Raw genomic sequence first — 24934 nt, 5'->3', positions numbered from 1 at the left:
GTGACCTTTTCAGGAGTTATTCTGCTGGAGGCTGTGTATTAGGGGGTTATCACTTGTGGGTATTCCTGCAGCATTCTGAAGAATAGATTTTATTATCTATGGCAAATAATGTGCCTGAAAGATGAGTGAGCTGATTTATCTAAAACATCTGGAATGAGGAAATATTCTGCACTGACAGTTACACTGCTTTTGTAGCAGGGTTTGCTAAAGTGATTTGAAACTTAAATATATGACCAATCAATTTTCAAAACAAAACAGTGGCCTTAGTTGGGCAGATCTATTTGGTTATCTGGATTTTCAAAAGATGTCAGAATATTACAAGGGGATTAATTTGAAGCCTGGGAATACCCGTGAGGAGTGGCAAACACAGAAAAGCAAGTAAAAAATTTCATATATAACTTGAGTTTCCTAAAAAATTATAATTATTATAATAATGATAGAGGTAATAATGATAGTAATAGCAATAAGGCTTATGTGATTATACCAGTTTTGTCTGAGAATTTTTAACTCTGCCAATTTGGCTTAAAAAATACCTAGTTTCAGCAATCCTGTGAAAATCAGCAACTGTGAAGAGACACCTTAATTAATGTGCCCCCAGGGAACAGTATTTCATGTGGCAGTAGCACGCTTCTACTGACAGTTGTCACACATGTACCTACAGACCAGACAGAGCTTATCCTGTCTTTCTTGCAGGGGGCAAAGGACTATGGATATGGGATGAAACGATGAAGGTGCTGGGGGACGGAGAAGCTCAGGGTGACAGAGATGGAGCAAATTTAGGGATCAAACTCACAGATTTTTAGAAAAACATTTTTCATTGTTTCTCTGCTTATAAAACAGCTTGTTAAGAAATATATTGTTTCACCAGATGCTGGTTTTGGATCCCAAAGAGAACTGAAAAAGCCAGGTTTAAACAATAGATTATATACAAGCCCTGCAAAGCTATTATTCTGGGCTAATTTCAGTAAAGTTACCATTTGTGTACAAGTTTCTTCTAAGGAATGATTAAATGAGCTGGTGATGTGTTATCTTGAATAAAATCTGACATATTATACACAAAACCAGATCAAGAACATAAGTCTCATAAAAACGATAGCTTGTTTTCTCGGAGTCATAGTACTGCATTGTTTTTTGCCAATCTACCTTAGTAGTCCCATCTCACTCTTCTATGGCTTATCTCTTCTTATCTGTAAAAAGAAATGCCGTGTATCTGTTTGGATTAAGTAAGAAAGAAGTACCAGTTTTCTGTAATAGTTTTATGATAGATATGGGGAAACATCCAATGAGTTCCTGAAACAATGTACATAAATTACATTTTTGTTACTGTTTTGTAAATATCATTAAAGCTGGAGATAGTGAAATATTTTATCTAATAAGTATAAGTAAATAAATAAAAATATGTATTGTCAGATGATCTTGAATGTGAAGGATCTGCCTGAGGCCTGAGGATACGGGTCTGTTATACAATACAAAGTGTGAGAGGATGGCAATACTAATTTTTCCTCTATTTGCAACAGTGTGTCTGGAGTAAAATTATTTGAGTCGGGTGTTCAGAGGAATGAATAGCTGAGGTTGCTTTTAAATTTGTATATTTAGTAAACTAGAGTGCTGTTCCTCTTGTTATACTTGTTATCTTTCTGTGTTAAATGTAAAGGTGCTTTTTTTTTTTCCATCCAACAAATAGCCAAATAAAGTATTTCTCTTCACATATAAAATCACCAACAAAATTTTGATTTGTTGGCCGTGCTTACCTTTGCTTGAAGGAAAGTACTGTTGCTTGATTGCTAGAAATATTTTAACATTTCACCTGATGTACTGGCCCTAAGTTTAGGGCTGATAATACATTTGCTCACTCTGGAAACAAAAATGGTAGAAATGCAATTACCACTGGTCAGTGGGTAATAAGATACCAGTGCAAAAGGATGGTGAGGGCTGTCCTTGTGGTATAAGCACCATACACGAGATGTGAGATGGTATTTACCTCAAACACTGCCAGACATGTCAGGACACATCACAGCTGCAGGCTGAGTGGAGAATGGATTGAAAGCAACCCTGAGAAGGACTTGGGGGTATTGATTGATGAAAAGCTCAACATGAGCGAGCAGTGTGCGCTTGCAGCCCAGAAAGCCAACCGTGTCCTGGGCTGCATCAAAAGAGGCGTGACCAGCAGGTCGAGGGAGGGGATCCTGCCCCTCTACTCTGCTCACCTGGAGTACTGCGTCCAGCTCTGGGGGCCCCAGTACAGGAGAGACATGGAGCTGTTGGAGCGAGTCCAGAGGAGGGCCATGAAGATGATCAGAGGGCTGGAGCACCTCTCCTATGAAGACAAGCTGAGAGAGTTGGGCTTGTTCAGCCTGGAGAAGAGAAGGCTCCGGGGAGATCTAACTGCAGCTTACCAGTATCTGAAGGGGCCTACAGGAAAGATGGTCAGGGACTGTTTATGAGGGAGTGTAGTGACAGGACAAGGGGTAATGGAAGGGTTGATTTAGATTAGATATTAGAAAGAAATTCTTTACTGTTAGAGTGGTGAGGCACTGGAACAGGTTGCCCAGAGAGGTTGTGGATGCTCCATCCCTGGAAGTGTTCAAGGCCAGGTTGGATGAGGCTTTGGGCAATGTGATCTAGTGGAGAGTGTCCCTGCCCATGGCGGGGGGGTTGAGACAAGATGGTCTTTGAGGTCCTTTCCAACCCAAACCGTTCTATGATTCTGTATCTCAGTAGTTTCATGTTGGACTACCAGAGCATCTCCTCCAGCAGAACAGGAAATTTCCATGCATAACCTCTCCTTGTTTTTCTTTGGTAGAGTGTCACTCAAAAGAGTGTGTACCTGGGATTCGCTTGCTCTGTTATTTCTTTTTTGCCCAGGGATTTTTGGCCTTGCTGAGCTAAGAAACGTGTATGACTCATAGTAGAAAATTGTCGTTTTTTCTGCAGTAGCACTGTGTCAGGTGGCAAATAGTGATTACACGTGTGGAATTGTGTCATTACAAGAAGTGATGAATTCCTACTTAAATCTCCAACTCTTTTTAATCAAGTTAGTACCCTAAATCATTAATATCCCCTTTTATAGCTGAAGAAGGCCTTAACACCAGAGTTAAATCTAGGTCTTCCAGCTCCGTGATGTGAAGACTGACATTGTCACCAGGGCAAGGTATTCACTCTTCCATTGTTTTCCTGTCTCTCAGATACTTCAGTGATACGTTGGAGCTTTGTCTTTAGATGTCAAAATCCTTGCAAAAGAAGCAGACGAGTACCCAGCAGCTTCCTTTTACATTTAGTGTAATTAATTGAACTATTAGATGCATTTTTTTTTCCATGCTGGAGTTCCATTTGACCTTTTTTTTTTACGCTTTCTACCAAAGAGGAATTGGAAGTGTTCTGGGAAATGCTGAGTGTGTGGCTTTTTATGGAAGTTGGCCATTTTTAAGAGATTGGGCCACTTAAGAGTAATTTAGTGATATTCTAGAGATTATTCCTCCTGTCTCTTATAATTACCTTGGCAAATGCCAAGTTATCCCATAAATAGAAGATTTTTCAGGAAAACAGCAGCTTCATCCTACTGTGTCAAACACAAACACCCTCCCTCTTTCCTGAATCAAGAAAGAAAAAAAAATGCAGTGTCTTCCTCTAAATATACACATATGTTTTTTGCTGCTTTTAATTTTGCACTTTGGTTCATTTCTGCAGTTACTTGATTGTATCAACAATTATAAAAAAAAAAAAAAAAAGAAGGAAAAAAAAACCCGCAGCAGCCGTTTTCTGTGCTTGTTGTTCTTGGCACAGGATCAGTTCTGGTGTCCAACTGGTAGGACCTGAAACTTGGTGCTTAACAAGTGCCTGTAGTCAAAACAGTTGGTGTGTGCAAGCGCTGATCTGGTATTTGCTGCAGCAGGTCATCTGCCTGATTTTTTTACCGTGTGCAGAATACCTAATCACGTTGCTGTGTTTCTCTGACGGCATCTGTGGCAATGTGAATCGTTTCACGTTCCAAAAGTACATGTTTACAGTCGTCGTAGAATCAGATTAAGTTGGCAGCCTGCTCCTCTCTGTAAGTGGCTCAGTTTACATTTCTTCTTCTAGCAGGATGTTTTGCATAATTTTGCTGATCCTACTCACTTGTAGACTTTGTGAAATGGAGAATCGTTTTAGTAGGTTTATGTCAGAAAATGAAGCTTGCGTTTATTGTAAATAAACACCAGCAGAATGGTGGTTATTTTAGCACTTGATAATTTCCCAATTATGTCATTTGACCTGGAATGAAGCTTGCAATTGTCGAGTTGCGTTTTATGCAGCGGATCAGTCTGGGGGTTTGAGCTGGCAGTTTATTTCCTTTGTCAGTTTACAAGAAGTATCAAAATGAAACCGACTGTGCAGTTTCCTTTCCAGTGCGCAGCGCAAGAAGGGTGGAACGGTTTGCGGATATTATTTCCAAACTTTTTCAGCTGGACTTGGAATAGTGTTTTGTCAAAAAAGCTGGTAAAGTTATCCTTCAATCTTGCAACGTTATGCTGTAGTTTGCTAGCATCAAATCCAAGTTTATTTTTGCTTAACCTCACGTACTGGGTTTTGTTCAGTTTTGTCAGACTGTGGCTGCAAAATGAAAGTGCTTACAAGGTGTTTGTGAACTCTTGTTATGAACCAGTTACTGCAGGATGACACATTTCTGCAAGCAGTCTAGTTGTTCAGTTTTCTGGTTGCTGGCTGTCGCTTTTCGGGCATGTGTGGGGTTTTTTCTGGTTTAGTTTTAATAGAATTAATGCCAAGCACAGTTGCAAACTTTGAACTGGGATCAGTACAAGGTGGCAGGTTTCACTTGCTATTTACTGAAATTGTAAATATACATTGCTCAACTTTGCACAGTAAAGGTCTGTGCAACAAAACACCTCAGCATATACTGTAAATAGAAAAACTGTAATTTGCGCATAGGTGGTGTATGGAGTTACCATAAGTAACATCTTCATCAACAAGACTGTGATACGGTACTGGAACAGAATCACGTTGTGGATGAGATACTAAATTTCATTACCATCTGCTTAAATATTGTAAATGGGGAATTGCGAACAGTATTCATATTGTGTTGGGGCAGTCGGATAAATTAGTTCATGCTATTTTAAGTAAAAGAACTCAGGGGTTGTGATGAATACAAGCTTAAAAGGAGTTTTATTATTCTGTAATGTTTACTGCTAGCAAATAACTTTCTTACCTTTCTGGGTTTTAGCAATTATATTTTGGGGTTTTTTACCAAATGTAATGCCAAGCTATAATCCGTAACACTGGGTCTCTGAGTTATTCGTGGGTCAACCTGGAATTGATTTTTGCTTTATGCCTCTTGTACGCAGGAAGTCAGATCATGCTAAACGAGACTAATGTTTCAAAATGACGGGTACTGACAAAGTTCTAGTGTCTCTCTTCTGACAACGTTAGAGGGATTTTTTTTTGTTTTGTTTCAACTACCTGCAAAAAAATACTGAAGACCAAAGACATATCTTTCTCTACGCTCAAACTGTTCCGTGACTTTTTTCCTTTGCAATCTTCTGTGTTTCACTGATGGAGAAGACGCTAACTGTGGGCAAAAACTGTTCACTTGATTTGATCAATTTTAAGTAGCGCGTGTTGGGTAAGAATGGATGTAGGTGGGATATACTAAGAAATGTTTTTTGTTTGTAGTCCAAATTAGAGACATCTGCAATTTCAGGATCATATAAAGATCTTTCGGGGTACAAAAGTACTGCAGCCCACCTGGAAACCTATGGTTGGTGTATTTTACTGGCAACATATCTACTGTTGTGTCGTTGTCTGTCGGGTTTGCTGTGAGCTGAGTGCTTGATCTTGTGTGAGAGAGTCAAGGCAAAAACTCAAGAAGATACTTTCTACTCAGAATGTGGTTTTGCCTCTTTTTCCCCACACACTGTGCTTGTGGCTCTGGAGCTCGTGTTGCCTCTCTATTGCTTTGCTTTTTTGCTTATGATTAGAAGGAGATGTGGCGTTTCCTGCAAAACAGCTGCTAGTATTCCCTGGTGACCAGTCAGAGAGGATCCAGTGGAATTGCAGATTCAAAGGCAGACCTAGAGGACTTTGGCAGCTGCAGCAGAGGTTCTGGGGAAAGGTAGGGGGCTGCGTTGTGTAGCATGCAGGAAGGAGGATTAGAAACGGAGTACAAGGGCATGGGAGAGAAGCTCTGGAGATTCAGGGACTGTTAAGTCTCCAACAACATAAGGACTTCACATCTACAAACAATTCAGATTTGGCTGAGAAAGTTGGACTATATCCATGTTTCCATAGGACGTGGAGAATCTCCTGGAATAGTTTAAGATCGTTCGCAATGCTACTGATGCAGAGTTTGCAGTGCGCGTTAGGACGATATGCAGTGTTAGGCTTTTAGACTCTTGCCGCTAACTAGAAAAAAATAACAGATATTGATCTGAAATTGATTCTTGAGAAAGTGCAGTTAATTCAGTGAGAGAGTGTTAAACTTTCCTCTGAGATTAATGTCATTAATACATTAACTGTTTGACAGCAGAAGTCACATGCTGCTTGTCACTTGCTGCAGTGGCTGCGCTGAGACAGCTGAGAGGTTGCAGAAGGATTAATGTGGTAAAGAGGATTGTAACTTTGATTTTGTTCTCTCTGCTCTTGGATTTGACAGCAACTGGTATTTAGGAACAAAACAGAATATGTGTTGTTATCTATGTGGAGTGTAAACATCCATTTGGAAGAATTTAAATGAATCGGAAAAGTTCTCTTTCATATTTTAAACTTGAGCACACATTCATAGTATTGCAGGCTTCTGCAGAAACTGAAATGCATGTCAGGATTTAGGTTAGTATCTTATGAGTGATAACTGGTTTTCGAGTTGTCTTACAGGATTTTTTCATTTTTTAGGGGCAAAAATTCTCATTCTGCTTTAGGTTCATTTATGTCCAGTGACTGTGCCATTTCTGCATGTAAACAGGGACAGCCATGTTGGCAGTTGTGCGTGTACGAGTTCACCTGCCCTGCTAGATCTAATCTGTCTACACATGAACTGCAAACAAGCGTAGATATTTTTACACAGATGGCTGGTTGTCTCCTGAATGTGTTAGTATGTGAATATCTAATTTTGTAACAACTATTTAATGTGTGAATGTCTTTTATTCACATATTAATTTATTATATAGGCTGTATAATAGCAGATTTCTATATTTTAATTCCTATATATGTAAAATATGAATAGACAAATTAGTGTAAATGTTTAAATAACAGATGTAACCAGGAAACTTAGTTCAATAGAGGAGCACTGCTACCCTGGTTTAAGTAGGTGATTTTGACAGCCTTCTTGCTTTGTCATATATTCCCATTATTTCTCCTTGAAACTTATTACCAATGTCTAAAGCTTACTCACTACCACATACATAGTAAGGAAGGAGGAAGTGAGAGGCAACCTAATAGTTCTTGAGAAGGAATATGTCAATATTTAGTTACGATTTATGCCCCCACCATCGAGATTTGTCTATGAGGTTTCACACTTTCAGCAAGTCCAGCCTCCTGCAGCTATGCTTGTCCAGCAAAAACTGGTTTTCTACCCCCTTGGAGGGAGTTTTTCTTCCAGCTCTCCACTGTGGCCCTACCTGCAAGGTGTTGCTGCTCTCTTCTCCTGCTGACACTAAAGCGACATTCGCTTATGTGAGTAAACGTGCAGATTTTAACCGTCCGAGCAGTGTCTGAGAACACTGATGGTTATGTAGCACTGGCTATTTACGTTCTTCCTCCTGTATGATTTTACAGTGGTCATAGTTTCCATTTTGCTTCTAAGAAGCTTCAAGAGAAGCTGGGTAATGCTGATAATTTTCAATTATGTATCAGAGTCTGTCTAAAACATGGAAGACTTTCTGTAGCCATGTTTTGGGGCAGGAGGGGCATTTGAGGAGGTAAAAAGAAATGCCAAATATAGCAGTTGTTTCTGTCTACCAATCTGACACACTCAGATAAAATCAGTGATCTTGTAATCTTTTCCTTCTTAATCTTGTAATCTTTTCCTTCTCTATCTTGTAACTAAAAATTTATTTAAAATAGTGGGATGCACTTTATTATATTGTCGTATCACAGCAATGCCTCTTCCACTGTTTTCGATGTTATACTAAAAAATCCAAAATTAATGTACTGGTTTGCTCTTGGGAATTAATAAATTGTGAAGTTGTCTAGGGAAAAGCACCAAACATTTAGCTTGATTAAAAATCCAGTGTAAAGAGACTTTTAGAAAAATAACTTGTTGTGGCATGTGATACTTAGATGACTTTAAAATATAATTTTAGATGGTCAGTATCTTGAATGTCCGGAAGATTAATTTTAATAACAGAGTAGTGTATTTCACTTCCAAATATATCCATAGGGATGATATCAAAGACACAGTTTATTAGAAGGCAGTGGATCTGGAGAAAACCAGTAGCTATGGTGAAGACTAGAGTAATTAATCCTGAGTTTATAGAATTTGTGTATGGAAATCATTTTTTTTCCCAAGTTTCATTTTGTATACAGCTTGGTTTTATTGGTTACATAGCAGTTCCTTTTCATCAGTCCGCAAGTAATTAATGGGAAAGTTGCAGATTTTTATTAAGCTAATTTAAATTAAGCAGTTGCTGAGAAGGTTGGTGAATCTTTAAACAATAATTGTTTTTTAACAAAATAAATACTCTGTGAATAGAACTCTGCATTTCAGAGGCAGATGCATAGCTTACACGGTTGTTACCACAAATGTGAGGTGAAATGAATGTACGTTAACTGCATCCTGCAAAGGACTTTTAAAGGCAGAGGCTGCACACTGAGGGGTGTGGCGGGGCGAAAACCGGGAAAGGAGAGGTGGCATTTGGGGTGTCAGGAGAGCTACTTTCTGTATTGAAAAAAAAAAAAAAAAAAGACTTTAAAAAAAATTAAGACTTTTGTTCTTCAGTTGCAGGAGAATCTGGAAGGAATTACAGCATCTGTAATTAAAGCTGTGAATATGAAGATATGGAAGTGCTTGATCTTTAATAGAAAATGCCTTTATTTAGTCATTGGAGATATAATAGAAACAGTTTGGAATTTCTTTTTTTTAAAGCATTTATCTTTGTTCTTGAGGTATTCGCCTATTCCAAATTAATCATGGATGAATCCTTCTGCTACTGGCAAGTTTTTACTTGTGAGGATGCCAGACAAATTGTCATGTTTTGATTCTCTGTGGGAAAATTTCTCTTAGTTATCCTTGAAATATCAAACTAGCGAGCGCAGGGTTGATGATATAAATACAAAACCTTCCCTTACAGCAGCAGGTCACTGTTGCTTCCTTAACCTGCTCTTGGCTGACAGGGCGATGCTGTGCAAGCTCAAAGAGTAGCACCCGTTTGGATTCTTCAAGTGCTGAAGGCTTTAGAGGAGGAAAAATTGCTGCGCGTTGAAGGAGAAACTCCAGCTTGTCCGATGTTCTCAGTCTATAATTACATTACACTTGCTACGTTTGATTACTGTGTCAGTAGCAGGGGTACCTGGCTGATCCCCGCCATGGAGGCTCGTGGTGCCAGGGTGCTGGCAAGCCGGAGTCAGCTGCGGCTGAGCACGGTCCTGCTGACTGGAAAATTCCTCTTCCCCACCTCGCCCGTGCCACCCGCTGCCTCCAGCTGGGGAGCACCGGGGCTGGCCTGCTGCAGGGTGAAGGGGTTGGGGAAAGGGTGTTCCCGCAAATGGGGGGACAGGACTGTTAAAGATTTATAGCACCTCTCAGCAAAAATCCACTCCTGTCTCTTGTGATAATTTGTAGTTGGCCTTAAGTTCGCAGCACCAAGCCAGTTGTTTGCAGCACAGTGTCATGCAACTGGCTGGCCAGGCGCTAGCACTTCTCCCCTGAAGAAGTATATAATTTGTAAAGAATGGCCAAATACCTTCTTAAATCTTTTTATTTAACAATATCAGGGATAGGACATTTAGATTTTAGTAATAATAATAATAACCAAACCCAAAGAATTTTACTGAAGTCTGTCTGTCCTGAAGCCTGTTGTGTTGCATGGTCAGCAAGGCCTCGCTTTTTGCAGTACTTACGAGGTCTCCCGTGTGAGCGTGAACAGGCCCCTTACACAAGGGCCTGACCTGTACGTGCAATGTTTGTAACTGACACATAAACTTCTTGCTATTTTGTACTTGCCGTTTGCTCTGTGTGGAAAAAAATAAGCTTTTACTTAGATTGGTGCTTAGAGATAATCTCCAAGGTACGAACCAGGCAGAGCCTGCCTCTTTGGAAGGGCTGGGAGCAGTGGACCTTTTGCTACTTTTCAGTCGTCTGGTTGTTTTTCCTTATAGCTTCCCATTAAACTTGAAACAAGATAGTCATGAAGTAAACTGCCCAATAACAAGGTCACATGAATTCTTCATAAACCATTATAGAAGCAATCTCATGTCCGTCAGAGAATATTTCACTGAGTCATCTGAGCTGTTCTTACATACTCTCTTATTTACGTGAAAGAGCTGGGACACCTAGTGTACCTTGCACAGATGCTAGTTTATTGCTTAAAAAAATGGTTTGAGATTTTTTGGTGAAATTTTCTGGTAGATTATTAACATTTATTTTACTATTTTTTACATTTTTTCAGAGCACTTCATGGAGTTGATTTTGTTTAATTATCATTTGGCTTGATTACATTCACAACAGTAATCAACTGGTGTTCTTCGAACTGATGAAATCATGTAACTAGCATAGAGAGGAACAATTTCCTCTTCCCTGATTACTTTTTTTGTTTGTTTTTTGTTTTAGCCTAGGAAATGCAGTAAAGTTTGTTTTTTGTTTTTCCATTACAGAACGAAGACACGGTTCAATGTGTAAACCTTCCCCTTCTCCAGCTTCTCCAGCCTGCAATTCCAGGACATCCCTAGTACAGATGAAACCGAAATCCTGTATCAGCGGCCATAACCCTGTCAGCAGCAACTCAAAGCCATTCAAAACGCCCAAAGACAATCTACTTACCTCCAGTAGCAAACAGCACACAGTCTTTCCTTCAAAAGTATCACGGGATAAACCATGGTAAGTACCAAAATAATAGTTACTGAAGATGTTGGTGTTCAAAAAATAAGTATCTCTCTATATATTTCACAATCATAAAAAAAATAAATTCCATATTCTCATCTTATCTAAGTTTACAATTTAAGCCTCTACATTTCCTAAGGGAGGAAACTGGGATGTTTTTAAATTAAATATATATATATAGGAAGAGGAAAAAGAACTGGATTACTTTTCTGATGTTCCATCAAATGTCTGCTTTTCTAAGATACATATAGCAAGTGAGATACTGACCCAGTTTGCTATCTTTAAGGTCCATCTTCTGTTACAGTATCGGCCCTTAAAACTGATGCTTTTAAATGGTAGGATAATTTTTGCAGAGTTCTTAATATTGTCTTAATTGATGTTCACGAAAACTTACTGGTTATAGTCATTTATCTTCAACAGCAGCTGCTGTTGGAGTTCATTCTGTATTTTGATAGTTTGGTGCCTTACAGGAAGACAGAAGAAAATTGTGACTGCAAAAATCACTCTTTTGGGGGTGTCTTACATCATGTACTGTGACATATATATATAGATGCATATAGGCTTTGAGACTGCCAGGCCCATCCTCCTGTGACTGTGATGACAGCAGCAGAGTTGCAAAAATGTAAAGGAGACCAGAACTGGGTCACTATTTTATCCCATAAGAAACTGTTTTGTCTTTAGTTATCTACTGAAAAGGTGCTTTGTGATTATGTTGCTAGGTTGGGGACTCACAATCTGGGTTCAGTTCCTGGTTCTGCACAGGCTACTGTTATGCCTTAGTCTCCTTGGCCTCAGTTCTGTGTCTGTAAACTTGAGATAGTAAGACTTGCTTTTTCTTAAGTTTTATCTACTTACTGTGTAAAGATCCTTCCCTTTTATATGTAATATCTAGCATAAGGTGGTCATGATTTTAGGTAGGGTTTCTGGACACAACTGCGTTAAAGCAGTAAATAATCTAATGCAAACCATTCACTCATGAGACAAAGCATAAACTATAATTATGTTAAAGTAATAGCTCGTGTTTTCTGCCTGAAACACTCACTAGTTGCTATGATTTCAAGGAGAGCAGCTTCTGCCTAGCTGTAGAATTTACCTTGCACTGGAACAAACTTGATCAAAATGTAATCTTCCTATAAATCTGAACCCACCATCTCTATAAGCATGATGAGCATCGTGGACAATTATGGTATATAATTCTGAAAACAGAAAATCTGGATGTTTAGATTACATACACAGATGAGACAGAGGCTTTTCTGGTTAAGGTGTAAGTGCCTCATTTACTATTTAAAAATATATTACTAACTGAATAGTGATCTTTTCTTCGGAATGTTGGAGAGGAGTTTTATACAAGAGAGGATTTTATTTTTTTTTAGGTCTAATTAGAAGAAAATCAGAAGGGACTTTAGACTATTAACACTATTGGCTATAAACCTGTTTCTCATCATAGTGTTACAGACAGCAACTTACATATCCACGTTTCAGCACACTAACTGAATCTGTAAACAATATCTTCCGTTCTGGCAACAGATGGCATTCTGTCAGTCAGTAAAAGCTGGAAGGGAACAAAACAACTGAGCATTTCCACCAATCCCTTTTCCCTTTATTGGGAACATCCCAAACATTTACTGATGATTAACAAGGTAGATTTAGCCATTTAAAACTGCTGTACTGCTCTGTTAATACTTTGGCAATGAATATGTCAGAGGTTGTACCTATGAATTACCCAATTCTTGCAGCTCTGCTGGGAGATAATACTGCAATTGTGGGGAAAAATGAGGCATATAGTAGTTAAAGATATTGTAATCATCACATAACAAATCACAAACAGTCTGAAGTGGAGATCAATGAAATTGTCTTTCAAAATTCGGTGTTAAGTGCCTTCGATTACATGACTTGTTAAAGAATAAAATCGGTCTGATAATCATCACAGGTTATAGAGAACTGACAGCTGTTATGGAAGAAAGTGTTTGTTCCTATTCCATTAGTGGATTATAATTTTTATTTAGAATTCTAGAAAATATTCAGCATGTCTGATTTTCTTAAAGGAGAAATTATCATAAATTTATTCTTTTTTAAGATAAGATTATATCTTCCATTCAGCTGTCTTTACAAGTCATAGAATTTCACCCACTTATCTTTTAGAAAGAAACGCTCAATTGACATAAATACATTTGTCTCAAAAATGCAAATAGGATTCATCATGTATCCGAGTGTGTTGTGGTTTATCATCCTCAGAAGCTTCCAGTTATTCAGTGCTTTCATGTGTTACGTTGTAGTCTCGTACCACAAATGTTCACTTGACATAGGTTCTTCCAGACAGTTACCAAACTAGCTTAATTCAGGAATTGTATCACTTGTAATGATTACTTTCCAGACCTGGAATAACCTTTGTTGTGCTTGCCTGTTTCTTTCATACAGCATATCATTTCCATTTTAGCCGTTACAATTACTAGTAGTATTTCAGCAGTGGCCTCTGCAACAGCATGGCCCAGTACATCTATCTGTCATGCCTGCCTGCATGTAGACCCAACTCTTTCATTGTTTAATTCATCATAGTTTTGTTTGAGTCACCATCTTAAACATTGACAGAGTTGCTCTTTCTCTTCTTCACATTCTATGTTGTTCTAAGATGTGCCGCAGAGGTTCAGGTTGCTCCTTGGCTAATGCTTTAAAAAGCATGATCAGATGAAAGAGATCTGGAACTGTTTCATTTTTGTAGCCGCTGTTTTAATACTTCCCTTCTTGTAGCTAGCATATGAAGGATTATTGTGAATACATCATCCAGAAATATCTGTCAGCTCTGATTTTTTTCCCCTGTATCTCTCTAACATCGTTGCTATTAATACAGCAGTGCTTAGAGACTGGAGCAGTGCTGGAGCATAAAGATAAATGTAAACCATCGTCTTCTGAAGGTTGCAGTTGAGGTGGTAAGAGGAGTAGCAAAAGGGTAGAAAATAGAAAAAGGCAAAGTGTAAGATGATTGGTAGTAAAAACAATAATATTGAACAAGCGATCGTAATTGATAAGAATACTGTAGATACTTACCCTTTATAAAAGGCATTCCTGCAGCCAGGAACTCTCTCCTTCACTGCTGACCTGCCCAAAGAATGCCGCTTCCCTTGCTGTGCCCCAGCACAGCTTCTGAGCGCTGCCCTGGAGGATATAGGTCTGTGATGCTACAGGGTGTTCATGTCCACCCATCCGTGATCCTGAGGCAGTGCAAAATTGGGGTAAAGTGTTAAAGTAAGCTAGCCCTCTGACACCAGTTGAAGCAAGTCTCCTTGACCTCCCTCCATGAGGATTAGGCATTCCTGCCAGAAGTTCTGAAAATGAAGAAAATGAGATCGAAATCATGTGGGTTTCATCAACATGTAGAAAACTGACAGTCTTTCTGTAAACAGAAATAGGATCACAAAGTTATACCTATGGGTAATCATTTAAAATGTATAATGTCACTTTTCAAAGGATTTTTTTTTAATCATCTCTTATTCTTTATTTCTTTGGGTTAGGAAATTATTCGTCCTGAGGTTGAGAAAGTGAAGCTAGTCAAGGTTTAAGGATATTCCTAATGCAGCAATGAATTGGAACCAAAAGTCAGCAAAGTTAACTTGGACCACACATTCTAACCACTAAATTGCAAATACTTTGTGACATTGTAGAGGCAATCCCAGCAATGTAGAATAGAACAATGTTTTATGTTTTTTAAATGTTGGTGAATTTCTTTTCTCACAAATTTGAAGAGACTTGAACAAGTGGCTGAGATTTTAGAATGAATATAGTTATGAGTGACCAAAAAAAAAACCCCACCCAAACCCCAGCAAAATTACATAACAGCAAGGAAAAATAATTTTATAAAGCCTGAAGAAAGGAAAACAGAGGTAATAAGGAGCTACATGTATGAGGAGTATTGTGACATATTACAGTTATTTTTCTTGCTTGGGAATGACAGTGACAAGCAATGGCTTGGAACTAAAAAAGAAATTGCTACAAGATACTCAGGAGGGAAATTCACTCTTGTTTCAGGAGTTTGTTGCAGGTTCTGCTGAAGGAGTTGTTGGAATAGAATAGAATAGAATAGGATAGAATAATTTCAGTTGGAAGGGACCTACAGTGATCATCTAGTCCAACTGCCTGACCAAGAACATGAGAAAACAGAAGGAAATGTTATCTTATCTGAAAAAGCGAATGAGCTTTTGAAGCCTGTCGTGATCAAGCACTTTGTGTAGCCCTCAGATATTTTCGTAGCTTGCTTCTGGTTCCTTTCTAATTCATCAGTATTGGTATTGAATCACGGCTCAGCAACACTGGAAGCTGTATTCCAGTATCTGTATAACCAGGGATGTGTGAAAACTAAATTTGCTCCTTAATCTTGTTTGCCATATCCCTTTTTAATATAAGCATAACAATACAATAAAAGCTCATATTGCTTATCCACTGTAGCCTCTAAATATTTTGACACTATTTTGCAGTACGTTTTTTTCCCTTATTTCATTGTAGACTGAATAACTTGTTATTTCATGTGTAACTTTGCATTCACTTGTATTAAAATATCTTTTTGAAGTAATGAACTTTACTAAACATTCCATGCTGCTTTTTGTAACTGCCTTTTGCTCTTCATTATTTAGTTCCCCTTGATCCTGATTCCATCAGCAAATGTTATCACTAGTTATCTTATATTTATTTCTAAAGACCATGAAGTTTTCAGTCATGTCAGACTTGGTAATGGTAGCTAAAAAGTGCCCCTAGCAAGCACCCTTATTGAATAATAAATCTCTGAATGACTGGTTTTTAATTTTATGTTGCTTAACATTTGATTTTAAACTCTTTTTATTTGTGTTTTATAATGCCTTTCGAAAGTCAGAACATTTTCACAGTTATCTTTGTCAGCTTAACTGGTAACCTCATCAAAAAGTAAACCAATTTTCCTTGCCAAGATCTGATTTTCAGAACAACCATATGAACTAATTGTCTATCAGTTTATTTTTATTAGTTTTTCCATTATTTCTTCCAAGACACTCTGGTTTGAGTTTTCAGTGTGGCTGAAAACTAGCTTCTCTAATTTGCCAAATATTCCAAGATTCAATTAGAAATTAATATGCTGAGACCAAACATCTCTCCAACTCTTTTGGAACTCATGACCATGTTATCCAGATTTGTTTATGTTTTAAAAAAAAAAAAAAAAATTATTTTTTCAGCTGGCACTTTACACTTACTGAGAGAATAAAAAAACATTCTTATCTGATTGGAGAGAGCGTTATCGTACTTCCTTCTTTGTATAAAAGAAATACTGAACATTTCTGTCATTTTTATATCGCTAATAACTATTTTACTGTCCTTTAGGTAGATACTGCTATTATTAGAATTTATTTTGTAAAAAAAAAAAAAAAAAGGGTAAACCTGTCTTTACTGAATGCAGATTTTTCTCACCTATCTTTGGCAATCATCTATACTCTGATTTTTCTCATTTTTACTGACTGTCGTGTGCCTTTCCTCAGTTTTTACGGTTTTTTTTGTATGTTGCTTTTCTAATTGTCCCTTTCAGCAGTTGTCTTTAAGAAATCTAAACAGGCTCTTCATTCAAAAATTCTTTTTAAAATATAGTAAGAAAGACGAAGGACTTATTTTTTATTTTTCTAACAAGCTTTGTAAAGAAATCCTCAATTTTCACTCAAAAAACCTCAGTTTGGGAAAAGAACTCTCTTTAACCATCAAATATAAATGTAAGCATTTGTGATTTATTTACCTTTTTAGTCCTTAGTAGTTGACCATGGTCACTGGTCCTGTGCAGCTTCCAATTTGCTGTTTGGTTATCGATTCATCTTTATGTGTTATGCTAAGATGAAACTAGAGTTCCTTAATGTTGAATGCAGTACCCACTCACATTTAAAAAAAAAAAAAAAAAAAAAAGATGAGTTATCATTTGTAGCTTCTAAAATCCCAAATAATTTACTGATTTACTGTAGACTGCCAGGAGCTCTACAGAATGTGTGTCTTCAAATACTGGAGTATTTTTCTTTTTTCTTCTACATTGCAGTTAAATGCATAATGAAGGTTGACTTGTTGATCTGTAACAAAACCAAGCAAAAACGTTCCCTCCCCTGGGCTGTGTTCGTTATCACAGTGATCCAGCAGTATGTGCCCTAGGATTTGAGGTTCTGAGCACTGCAAAACTGAGAAACTTTTTTCATATTAACTGTGATTTACTACTAGACCAGATAATACACTTGACCCCTTCCTTCACTTTGTATCAGTACTTTGAATTAAGGTAGATATTAGAAACTGGGCATGAAGATTTGTTCATATGTTTTTACATCATTTTTATATAGTAAAAATGCTTGATCTAGAGTAAAAAAATTCTCATGTTTTCAGAAAATGTAGTTGCCATCTGTTTAAAAGCAAAAAAAAAAAATTAATTCTTACTCTGGGATGTTATAATTTGTGTCTGTCATTTAACACGTTCAGAGCAGTTTAAAAAAGTAGACAGCGGATCAAATCCTCTCTTTCATAGCTCCATGTTTGCATTGTCATTGAAATACTTAATGCAATTCTGGTTTTGTGAGTCAATTTTTTTTGCTTAGTTACTGGCCAGTGCTCCACATTTTACTGCAGTCAGATCTGTATTCTGACTAGCTGACTGCTATATTTATGGTATCGTAGAGTATGGAAGTTTCATGTAATTTAATTCCAGCTCCCGAATATGTCTTGGTATCTCAATCTTTTTAGTTTTATATACATATTGTTTACATCAAGGTTTGTACATTTTTCTATGTTGAAATACCCTTAGAACAGAGATTAACAACTTTCCAGTATGGGAGAGCCCATTCCAGCCACTCATGCTGCACTTTCTGCTTATCATCTTCAGCAGCTACAGAGAAACAGAGGTTTTGTAGTAGCCCAGGAAGGCCGAGACTTGAGTTATTTTGGACCTTGCTTCCGATGGTTCCGAAGGGCGTCCCATGGGAATGCCATCTCAGTCATCTCTCTCTGATTGTAGAAACTCCACACCTGCTAACTGTTCCTTCTGTAGGAAGAATGCAGGGAAGGTGCCATTTTTCAGACACAAAAGGTTTGAAATTATGTGAGAGTTGTGAATGGGGGGAGGCCCCAAACCGTACAGTGATGTGTGGACAGGCAAAGGTTGGGACACTGGAACACTGACAACAGTGTGATCGCTGGCAAGAACCTCTGCTTACCTGAACTGCAACATGCCAGCATACTTCAGAATATGTACTCGTTTACCAGCAGTTGTGTGTTGAACGGGCATCACCTGAGTAACGTACATGTAGAAGCTCTGCACTGCCATGCAAAATTACTGCAGTGATGTGCAAGAAGCAGATTGTTCTTTGAGTACAGTTTGCTAAGGAGTAATTTCGCACTCATTTATGTTTCATTTTACCTTTAAGCTTGTACATCAAGTTAAAACTTTAAGATAATAATAGATTAAAGCATCTCTGAGTTTTAAGAATTTTTTTCTGTGCAGGGCAGCTCCTTGACTGTCGCCTTTATGCTGGGGATTAAAATTAGGGAGGTTAGTTTAGGTCTGTGCAGTTCAGAAAGGAAAAGATAGGAATACTGTTAAGGAGACTCTCATGTTTCTGATGAGGAATTTGTTTTACCTTTTAAACATCACCATTGCATTTGTATTTAAGAAAACTTGTGTTTCTTTTGTGTGCTCAAAGTGAAAAATGTCATTTTTGCATGATCCACGTGTGAATTTGCTTGCAAGGCAGATAGTCAATTATGTAGCAAAAGCAACTCTTAGGCAGTCTATGGAAAGAACTGCATAAGTAGGATGTTTTCATTTCCGGCCTCCAATGAAACCTGTGCTTAAAGCTCTGAGAATTTAGGGTTTTAAATTAGTATTATTCTCTCTGGGTTTGTTTCAGTAAGGAAGGGTATGTCATTTGTATATTATATATTAATTGGTAGTCTCAAGACATCCAATTTTTGAGGTTTTGGGTAGGTAAAAAGAGCTACCGTTGTTGGATATTTCCTCATGCATATGGGAGACGGAAATGTGAAAATAACGTTGGAATTGAAAATTACTCGTTTTAATCTTTTTTGCTGCCAAATTGAGAAGGTAACATTTGTTGGTGTCACAAATATGCTGTGTGGTAGTTAAGTTAGGAGAAGTTAGTTACTGCAAACTTTATTCTGAAAAGGACTGGCTAAGCTAATAATTATATTGGGAATTTTTATTTTTAAGTTCACAAGATTTTATTAAAAATGCATTTTAATAATGCTCAATTTGTCAAGGATTGTAATATTTTTAAAGGGACTGCTGTTGAGATTTCTGTGCTTAAAATCTCTTTTCTCTTTGTTTCCAGAACTTGTATGTCATTCAGACACTTCTGAGCAAATTAATTATTTTTGCGTTTGTTTAAAAATACTAATGTTGTTAGCAAACTACTTTGTTGTCATGGTGAGTTTAGTACAGCATACACATATCTGATATGTGCTTGTGTTAAAGGCATGAGACCATTTATTTGAGGGGGTATGTTTTGCTTGGTACCAAAGACTTACTTTGTATATGAATAGTAGGGGAGGATCTTAAAAAATTATGAAGATTGATTTTCAAAATTCTCTATATAGCCAGGCTTTATAAGCGCCTGATTTTGTAACCATTTGGTTGAACAAAAATAGTCAATAATGGTAGTAAGTATTTCATTTTAGTCTGGTCTGAAGACACTGTGTCACTTGCATCAAAATTTTTATATCTGTGGAAGGGGATTAAGTAACTGTCAATCTTTGGTATAGAAAATACAACTTGAAGATTTTTCTTTGGTTTTGCAGTGTTCCTGTTCCAGTAGTCAGTCTAGAGAAAATTCCTAACCTAGTGAAGGCAGATGGTGCCAATGTTAAAATGAATTCTGCAACCACTACCACCATCAGCTCCTCCTCAGCCTCTTCATCCACCATACCTGCTCCAACTTTGGTTAAATCTGGTTTGACATCCAAGTCAGTGCCGCCATCACCAGAAAAGATTCTGAACGGCAAAGGAATTATAGCTCCATCAATAGACAAGAAACACCAAAATGGCACTAAAAGCAGTAACAAGCCTTACAAAAGACTTTCAGGTGAGTGATGTTGTAGTTCACCTTTTGAGCTAGACCATCTTTCTTCATTAATATTTCTATAGCTCAGAAATAAAATAATGTACTAATGAAATGCTGTAGCCTGGTTTTGGTTTGATTATTTTTTTTCTTTGCTGTAAGATGTCAGTTTGCATATATGAAAAAGAAAGCTTTCACACTCTTAGCATGTGTAAAGTATTTTCAAAGTACACGTTCTGTTTAGCTTGAAATTAGAGTGTTTAATGCATTTCTCAACTGGTCAACAGGCTAGATATAAAGGAAGTAAATTCATTAAAACAGAAAGGCAGAAGGCTTCCTCAAGCCATTATGTAAGTCGAGTCTGTTTACAATAAAAGAAAATACGCCTTGGTTGGGTGACTATACTGTAGTCATGATCAAGTTGAACAGTTAAGGTTTAAGCTAATTGCGTTATCTGCCAAGTCAAGAATTTTCTTTCTTGGTTTTAAATACTAGAAAACTCTTAAGAAGATCTAGGAAATGCTGGGCAAGTCTTAAAAGCTGTAATTCCCCTCCACTCCTCTCTCCCTGTGATTCACATGAGTGAAGATGTTTGTGGCATGGGGATCTCGATCTTTCTCAGGAAGACAGGAAAGTAGGGTTAAGGAAGTGGCATCACACGTGGCAATGCCCTGGGTGGCCTTAGGCAGGGCAGTATGGAGGCTGTAGGTCCCTGTGCAAATCCACCACCAAAGCACAGAGCGCCTCACTGTGGAAGGGCAGTTAGCAAGGTTGCCATTCATTGAGAGGAAGAATTATTTTCCATGAAGTTCCCCGGAGGTGGCCCATGCCAGGTGTTGGGCAGCGAGCAGAGAATTTGCGCCTTAAAGCTTGAAAACATATTTTTGTTCTGAATGAAAGGAAACAAAGTGTTTTGAGGGATTTTTTTTTTTTTTTAAACAAAAGTAACTGACTCAAGTTTATGCCTTCAGAATCTGTGCAGGGTCTATTCAGCTGGCAGTACTTTGTGATTTGGGCAGGAACTTCTTGTGTGTACTGAAAGGCTAATTTTGCTAATGGCAGCATGAGCCACATTAGATCGTCAGTTTGGCAGAAAGTTAGTTCACATGATGTCTAAATGTGGACTGGTTATGAACCAAGTGTAAGTTGTACAAGATAAATAATTTCAGTTACAGTTAATGAGTGTGCCCTATTTTTTTGACTGAGTATCAGGTTTATTTTTTTCATTTTCTCAATCTGGCAGTTAGCCTATGGTACTGCTACCTTGGCTTGATTCCAGACCAGTGCGAGGTGTTTGCTAGGGCTGTGTGGGGTATGGAACAATGCCACTGCCTTAAAGGATTCAGTACACTGATTGCTTTCTTAACTAGTTAAAGGTAGCATCTAAGAAAACAGAACCGTTGTTCATGATAGCATTCCACAAAATGAAAAAATACTAAGAGAAGGTAGCTGGTTAGGCTTTTAAACCTTACATTTCACTTGCTAAGATTCCATTTGTTGTTCTAATAAAAACTCTATAAATTTTGCAGTTAATTTAAAATATTGGTTTCTTTTAAACCATTATTTCCTTTAGTGGTTTAGATGCTCGATTTCGGTAGTCAATTCTGAATTCCTACTTGGGCAATTGAAACGGATACTTTTTGAGATACTTGTTTTGCTCATGTCAGCACATACCACCGCAGGGCTGTAGGTGATACTCATACCTTTTTTTTTTTTTGTACAAGTGCTTGCTGAAATGCATTCATAAAGGAGAATCATTTCTGTAGGGCCTTCCTTCAACTTGCTTGCTTTTTCTGTGGAGATGACTCCATCACTGTTCTGTCTCTAAGCTGTCACTTGCTCTGTCTTCTAGGCTAGGGAACATTTCACTGATGGAAAGTTTCAAATAGGCTGGGATTCTGCACAGGACAGTTAGAGCGCTCCGATAGGCATTAGTTTATTTTTATATGGTTAACAAATCCACAGAATTGATACTTTTTTTAAAGCTCCTCTGTCATTATCAGATTTAGAATCTGTTAAGTTTTGCTTGTGATACCTCACATGTTGATGCAGCAACACAGTAATTTAGTGATGATGCAAATAGAAGTCCTGAGAGCACTGTAGATTAATTGCCTGTAGATTCTGTGTCACTTGTGATGGATTCCTCTCCGTTATTACACAGAACTGCAAAGGCTGAGAAAAAGATCTTGGAAGGTCAACGAGATTATTATTTTAGATATCCCATAAATGCCATTCATTTAACATTAAAAGAATGAGAGGGTGGCTAGGGGAGTTAGGTTTCCCTCAGTCTGCTGCTGTGGAACTGTACAGCTGTTAATTTTTGAAGCTCTTTAATAGAGCTGGCCAGTTTACATCTGTTTTCTTTCCTTTTTAGCAACCTCCACTCTCTGTCATACCATTTCCCTGACTGTGGCTGAAGTTTTTGTTGGTTTTTTTCTTTGCTGAGAGCTGGTCGTTGTTTGGGTGATGAATGAACCTGCCCTCTTTTCAGGAGTGCTGTTGTTGGTGAGAGAGAGGAAACAGCTCGCGGAACCACAAAAGACAATCTGTAGCTGCCCAGCATGAGTGGATCAGTGTTCCCTAGTAGCAAACTGCAAAACAAAAAAAAATTATTTTTTTTAAATCTTCCTTAGTCTTTTTCTCTTTGGAGTGAAGTTAAAGAATGCAGATGGCCAGTTTACACCAAGAATATCTGTTGGGCTGCAAACAGGAGTTTGAGACAATTCAGGTCTGACCCTTCCTCTTCTTGCACAGAATCATAGAATGATTTGGGTTGGAAGAGACCTCAAAGGTCATCTAGTTCCACCCCCCTGCCATGGGCAGGGACACCCTCCACTAGACCATGTTGCCCAAAGCCTCATCCAACCTGGCCTTGAACACTTCCAGGGAGGGGCCATCCACAACCTCTCTGGGCAACCTGTTCCAGTGCCTCACCACCCTCACAGTAAAGAATTTCTTTCTAACTTCTAATCTAAATCGACCCTCCTTCAGCTTAAACCCATTACCCCTTGTCCTGCCACTACACTCCCTGATAAACAGTCCCTCACCATCTGTCCTGTAGGCCCCTTCAGGTACTGGAAGGCTGCAATTAGATCTCCCCGGAGCCTTCTTTTCTCCAGGCTGAACAATCCCAACTCTCTCAGCCTGTCTTCATAGGAGGGGTGCTCCAGCCCTCTGATCAGCTTCATGGCCCTCCTCTGGACTCGCTCCAACAGCTCCATGTCTCTCTTGCATTGGGGCCCCCAGAGCTGGATGCAGTACTCCAGGTTACTCCAGGTGGGGTCTCACCAGAGTGGAGTAGAGGGGCGGAATCACCTCCCTCGACCTGCTGGTTTGGTGAGGTTATAATGAATGCTTTTTACTCTGTCCACCGTACATGAAGAAGTGGAATCCATTCTGAAGAAACAGCTTTCTCAAGCTGTGCCTGTGCACAGGAGTCTATCTAGGGCTTCTCATGCTACACCTTTCCTAATACAGAGGTAGTCAGAAGCTGCATTTTGTTATTGATAAGATGATGATAATCTTCATTTACTGTGTTGCCCAAATCAGCCACATCTGTAGCTGGCAGTTAGATGTTCATGACTCCTCTGGAACAACCACGCACGCTTCAGCCAGGAGAAGTGGTTTCCTGTTTGTCTAGTATTTTCTGTTTCTCAGGGAAAGCATGTTGTCTTGTTGTTCGGTAGATGGCGGAGGCTTCCACTTTTTCTGACTATAATTCATTCTGTTGATTTCACCTCTATGTGGTTTCTGAAAAACTGGCTTTACTGTAATCAGTCCTGCAAGTCTTGCTTGGTTGGAACACTCTTACTGACAAGTAGCAATCAGGATGCTTCCAAAGGGAGCACTTCTGATTTTTGAAGTATGTTTCCCTGTTGGTCCAAAATAGTCCTTGCTTGGTGACTTTCAGAACACATTCCACAGCCTTATGATTACCCTCAGGATTTTTCATTTGAAGGCATGTTTATAAGTCCATATAGTCTATTTAGTTTGTTTTTTAATTTATGTTGAAGGTTTTTAGGCAGGTGATTCAGGAAACTGATAGGAACACCATACACTCAAAAACCAGGAGTAATTAACTCCTTTAGTTCATGAACATGCATTTTCATCCATTAAGTAGAAAGAAATGTTGATTATATTCAGTCATACACAGCTACTTTTCTGTTTCTGTTGTGCTCTAAAGGCTACAGAAACTACAACTACTCGTGACAGATTTCAGTCCCTTTGCAGATTTCCCCAAAAAAATAGTGCCAACTCTTTTTTCCAAGCTCACTTTTTGGTATGTCTCTGCTAATAGGTCGATAACATTACCATGTTTACTTTAGCATTTTTAAGTCCATCTAGCAGAATACGTAAAACTGCTAGTAGTTGTGATATCTGGATGACAATTGTTGTCTAACATAGGCAACTTGTCCTCATATTTCTTTTTCCAGCTGTTCTACTTGCTGTGAGGCTGTCATAACATTGTAACATAGCTGTGAATTGCTGTCTTCATCTTAGCTCTGATTTGTTTGTTTATAAAGAATTTTTAGATCCTCAGATTAAATGTTATATTTGAGTACAGGATGTTTATTATATCTGAATGTAACACCACTGTATAGTTAAAATAGACTTTGGCAAATAGTTTATATTCCATTATCAAACAAAAGCAAACCAGTCTGCCAGTTAAAACATAAGATGTCAAAGGGTGTAAAGATAATGGTAGATTTTTTTGGTGGCATAAACTAAGAAATCTATGTCCGTAGTTTTGTTACAGCTCCATAGTACAAACCCTAGAATTATATTAACATAACCTAAAGGAGATGTATATAAATACTAAAATATTAATGAAAATAAATATGCAAATACAGCATAT

General features: G+C 38.2%; 1 protein-coding gene across 8 annotated transcripts in view; it reads left to right on the top strand.

Moving 5' to 3' along the window:
• The window catches only part of ATXN7L1 (ataxin 7 like 1), a 119662-nt gene that overhangs the window by 72159 nt on the left and 22569 nt on the right, over positions 1–24934 (top strand). For 6 of the 8 annotated variants that reach the window (XM_075741663.1, XM_075741689.1, XM_075741682.1 and 3 more), the window contains 2 exons: positions 10801–11023; positions 19820–20103. In XM_075741663.1, coding sequence (XP_075597778.1) covers positions 10801–11023; positions 19820–20103 — 507 coding nt within the window. Of the gene's footprint in view, positions 1–3867; positions 4049–4115; positions 4477–10800; positions 11024–19819; positions 20104–24934 lie in introns of those variants that run through there. The other 2 variants (XM_010303553.2, XM_075741699.1) reach the window with 2 other exon arrangements.

The sequence above is a fragment of the Balearica regulorum genome, chromosome 1, assembly GCF_011004875.1.
Source record: "Balearica regulorum gibbericeps isolate bBalReg1 chromosome 1, bBalReg1.pri, whole genome shotgun sequence".
Taxonomy (NCBI): Eukaryota; Metazoa; Chordata; class Aves; order Gruiformes; family Gruidae; genus Balearica; species Balearica regulorum.
Note: the sequence above shows the minus strand (reverse complement) of the source record. Positions and strands in the feature narration are given on the sequence as shown.